The 5,000-nt window shown below is 39.5% G+C and overlaps 1 protein-coding gene across 4 annotated transcripts in view; it reads left to right on the forward strand.

Annotated features, from left to right (window-relative positions):
- LOC113812139 (uncharacterized) overlaps positions 1–5,000 on the forward strand; it is a 250,767-nt gene that overhangs the window by 244,352 nt on the left and 1,415 nt on the right. For all 4 annotated transcript variants that reach the window (XM_070136041.1, XM_070136040.1, XM_070136042.1 and 1 more), the window contains 9 exons: positions 323–543; positions 758–997; positions 1,267–1,409; positions 1,617–1,756; positions 2,154–2,286; positions 2,366–2,564; positions 2,734–2,869; positions 3,510–3,634; positions 4,953–5,000. The exon at positions 4,953–5,000 is cut by the window's right edge and continues 138 nt beyond it. In XM_070136041.1, the coding sequence (XP_069992142.1) occupies positions 323–543; positions 758–997; positions 1,267–1,409; positions 1,617–1,756; positions 2,154–2,286; positions 2,366–2,564; positions 2,734–2,869; positions 3,510–3,634; positions 4,953–5,000 (1,385 nt within the window). The remainder of the gene's footprint in view (positions 1–322; positions 544–757; positions 998–1,266; positions 1,410–1,616; positions 1,757–2,153; positions 2,287–2,365; positions 2,565–2,733; positions 2,870–3,509; positions 3,635–4,952) is intronic.

Here is a 5,000-nt window from a genome sequence, read left to right on the forward strand (position 1 = left end):
CATGGATAAACATGCCCCTCGCCAACAGACAGCCAAATAGTTAAACTAGAATCCATGTAGTAAAAAGTTATACGCACAGATAAACAAGTGTCCTAGTGCCCAATAAGCAGACTGTCAAATATGGTTAGATAAACTAGCTCCTGATCAATGGCCAGTTAGACAGATTAACACACGGTTATAAATAACAAGCATGTCGGCAGCAGTTACTAAGACGCACTCATGGTAACGAACAGAGAATAACAAGCACCTTACCAGCAGACAGCAAGACAGATATCAAGTAGACAGCTAGTCACACGGAGATGAGCAAGCACTGTACCAACAGGTGAGGCGGTCGTGTTGGGTTGGGAGAACGCTATCACTTGGGACGGAAGGCACGTGTCTCCTCTGCTGACTGACTCATGCCACCACGTGCTGGTCTTGCTTACTCAGTCAGATACACCCACGGCTGTCACTTTGCACATGGAGGACCTGGAAACCGCTTCTAAGAGGGTCTTCACTTTCTTTAGGGGAAAAGACAGAGTCACTATCGACTCAAATCTCAAGGTTTGATACTCAATTTATACATATTTATAGTTTTGTTTTCAACTATTACTTCAATTTCAGTCAGTTTCAGTTGACCCAATATTTATCTTATATTTTTCAGTGAGTAATCAGATTTTTTTTAAATGCTGATAAAGTACATTATCCCTTCATGTAATCTTTTCATAGCATTCTATCGCTTCCTGCGGCTCTATCACAAATTGTGGATCTCCTACAGATGACATACAACTCAAAGAACGTGCGCAGTCCAATCATCAATTTCGGTGGCCTGACCTTGACTTGGACGCTGGGCCGCGCAACAGTGTCGTCCTCTGAAGGCCTGAGCTTAGAGTGTCACCTAAGCCAGGACCTGTGTCGGCTTTCTGTCACAGGCGAGCACTTCGCTGCCACCGCCGGGCTCCTCGGGGTTTTCGACTTCGATAACAACACTGACTTCATGACCAGTGACTGGGAGATGGTGAGGTCTGCCTTGAAGTTGCGACTTTCAGGCTTAATGTGTCATGATTTGTTTTCTTTACTTTATAACCATTGTTACGTTATTTATCATTTTAGTAATTTATTATAAGTATTATTAAATACCTTCCCAGTTCAAAGCTAAAAGTTCCCAGTTAATCTTGATGTGAAATAAAACTTTATATTCAGATTCCTATTAAATCTGTTCGACTCCTAAATAAGAAACAAACGTAAATAGATCGGTAAAAAGTTAAAAGCAGCCTTTCTCCTTAGCCGGCTTCAGCTGAGGAGTGGGCAGAAAGCTGGCGGGTGACCTCTGCCGAGCAGTGCTCCTCAGCCCTCCCAGAGTCTCTTGCAGCACCACCTGAAGACCAGCACTGCAGCAATCTTTTCAGCAGCCCTGTGTCCCCCTTGAGGTAAATAATGAAGGAAATAAAGTCTTTCACTACCACAAAAAAAAAAAAAAAAATTGATCTTGAGGCCTTGGAATTAGAAAAGGGAACATTGTTGCTTTTGTTTACAGTGTAACACTAATTTAAGTATATAGCAATCTTTAGCCTATATCAGTAATAGCATATTTTGCTTATCCACATTTTATTTATATTATTATTTTTTTTAAACAGATCCTGCTTTGCTAGTGTGCCAAGCTCCCCTTACTTAGAGACCTGTCTCATAGGGAAGATATGCGCTGCTGAGACTGCCTACATACACACCTGTCTCCGGCACTATCACGAACTTTCGGTGAACATATCGTCGTACTGCCGTAGGTTTTCCTCATTTTCTTCTGTAATTGAACTACTGCTGTTTGCTTATAATTGTTTATAATTTTTGTTGTCTTGGTAAGCAGCTGATTTACTATGATGATAAACATAATGAAGCATACCATGGCATTCACAGGACGTCAGTACTGTTGAAAACTTCATTTCCCAGTCTTTCAAAATTATCATCAATTTGCAACAGTCAGTATCTTATCATCTCCTATGTGCATTCTTTTTAGATTGATATATGTACAGATGCCACACTGCCTCCTGAGAATGAAATTGTATATCATAATTGACAATGAAGAATTGGTGTAACAAACTACCATAAATGATTTTGTCCTCCATTACATCGAAAGTTGTCAACTGGAGAACAGATTTAACCCACGGACCTCTTTGCAGAGCCATGCACACTTCATGGTGAGGAGGAACAGGGTGCAGAGGATCTTAGGAAGGAGATTGTCATCATCACAGACTTTGAATGCCTGGAAGACGTTCAGGACCTCGTGACAGCCCTACTTAAGGATGGCAGGAAGTAAGCATTTAAAAACGAGGAAAAAGAGACCAAAAGTACATAAATACAAAACTCAAACCTCACGTTTCTTCTTATTCAGGAATAGAAGAGTACTTGTCCGATATATTGGGCGTGGAACCCCTCCAGTTGAGGATTTAGATGGAATCGAGGAAATGGTAATAGACTCTGGGACTTCTCCACTTGATGCCGTTGCTGCTGCTGCTGCTGTCGATTTCTCGCCACGGGCTCTTAAGTCTATCATCCTTTTCGATTGTGATCATCCACGATGTACAGTTTCGGTATGGCCAGTACATCTGTCATTCAATATGCTTTTATTTCATTATTCATTTGTTGTTATCTTGTCACCAATTCCTAAGTTGTGTGACAGATATGCTGCCTACATTGTTCTTTCAAGTTGTACCCATATCTACTTCTTCAAACACCTTCCACTTCTCTTTCCCTCCTTAGAGCACTTCGGCACCGGTCCAGCAACTACGCAATGCACTGTTAGTTCAGGGTGTCCAATTGCATGTGGTCACCAATGATTTCATTGCCGTCCTCGACCCCAGCGAGCTCTCCAACAAGGCTAAGCGCCAGCTGCTGGGTATGTTGGTTTCCACTTCTAATCAGTTATTCTCTCTTTTAACCCGTAAGCCGTAAGCTGCATAGTAGGGTTCTGTCAGTTAAACTGTGGTATGGGATTATAGCCTTCATAACATATAATGTAAGTCGTAGTTACACGCTGTTCATTACATGATGTATGTCGCAGTTTATGGATTAAATTACCACCCCCCTCTTCTGTGCGTCCAAGTCAAAAATGTTTGGACAAGCAACTGACTGGCAACTAAACTGCCATGTCCTTGGGGATGGGTTTAGTGTCAAGGGGATACAGTGTTAACAGTGTTTAGGATTCACTGATGTGAGACGGTTAGGTAATTCATGGAATTACAACTGGTGCCAGGCCAGAGATACATGCTTGCTTTATCTCCATCTACCCCCCTCCCCCCAATATATATATATATATATATATATATATATATACATTTATATATATATATATATATATATATATATATATATATATATACATAGCATTGACGAAGACACCGTTATATAATTTTTATAATTATAGTAGAGTGAATTCTTCTGCCAACATCAACAGACCTGACATTAGTTGAATGAATAGATAAATTAAAATCTAATCTCTGAAAAAATAAGCAAGGTCCTTTCACTTCTTTGCGTAGGTCTGGATGGCCACACGAGTTACCTGATGTCCCATGCCCGCAAACGCCTGGTCAGAGGGCACCGGGGTAACAGAGAACACATAACTACGCCCATTGGAAATACTTGTTGTAGCCTTGCGGTGGAGGTATGTATTTAGGGTATGATCTTATTGATTCACTTATTTTTGTGATATCTGATGGCTGATAAAATAATAATGCCTTTATTCTTAGTTTCTGTTTTCTTGGAAAATTAAGTTTTGTCAGTTTTTTTATGGCTTTGCAAGGAGGCATAGCTGGCATTACAATAACCATCGTTATTAAGGGAGACAGCCATGGATATATGTACATGCATGGATGTACCTGTGTGTAAATTTGAAGGTTAAAACCATATATGTGATAGTTATCTGGATCGCTATTGGCGAGGTACAAAACCATTGATCTGGAAATGAAGGTATCATTAGGCACCACCCGACAACTTGTTTAAGGGCTTACAATCCACCAGCATCATATTGCTGACAATCTTATCATACGAATGATGACTCTGTCTTAAGACCAGCCAGCTCGCTACTCTGTTCATCAACACTGGCCATTCTGTTCTTTAGTGGTAAGCCGTCCTCTTCTGTCGGAAGCGTATTGTGAGAATGTACCTTTGATTTATTGCTTGATCTTTAGATATGAACTTAATCATCAACACTTATTTACAGTGACAAATGAACAAACATAATGAAAGTCTGGACCTAAACACATGTTGTTTATTAACTATCATGTTATTTAAGTTTCATCTTTGACATAAGCACCGATATGTTCACATTAAGAGTTTGAAGTGCGTTAGCGAGAACATATCGTAAGTTCATGTTATAGAGTTGTTTAAGCTAACAAAACAATTTTATTAAAATTATTTTCGGTCAGTTGGTCTAAGAACACCTTTTGGACTCAATGTGTGTGTGTGAAATTTAGGATGGCTAAGCGCCATCTATGTGTAGGTTGAATTGATAACCTAAAGTCACAGTCGACAGGCGTTAGTGGATTAACATCATAAACGATAGTTTGTTTCATGATTGTTCACTTGGGTCTTTACTTCAAACAGCATTTTGTTTAGGCCACGAGAAAAAGAAAAAAAATTTGATTTTCAACCAATTTCAAATATGATTTGATGACTTTGGACAGCTGTTCTCTTGCTATGTTTTTTAGAGAGAATACTCTTAGTAGTAAATATGTATAAAAATTGTCCTGATTACCCACAAGTACTTAAGATGATTTGACGACTTTGAAAAGCTGTTTTTCCCTTCTTTAAGTGTTTGCAGAAAAGAATAATGAAAATGAAAAATAGCATCATCAGTTTCCATGTTGCCTGAACGCTAAACAAGAACTTTCATTCTTCTCACCTTAAACACGCCCCTCATTCAATTTACAACAAAGATTCCCTTTCCTAACTTTTCTTCCTCAATTCATTTAACTTACCAGACAGATGGATCGGTGTTCTCACTGCACCAACTCAAGATCCACCGGAAG

Source organism: Penaeus vannamei, chromosome 21 (assembly GCF_042767895.1).
Source record: "Penaeus vannamei isolate JL-2024 chromosome 21, ASM4276789v1, whole genome shotgun sequence".
Taxonomy (NCBI): domain Eukaryota; kingdom Metazoa; phylum Arthropoda; class Malacostraca; order Decapoda; family Penaeidae; genus Penaeus; species Penaeus vannamei.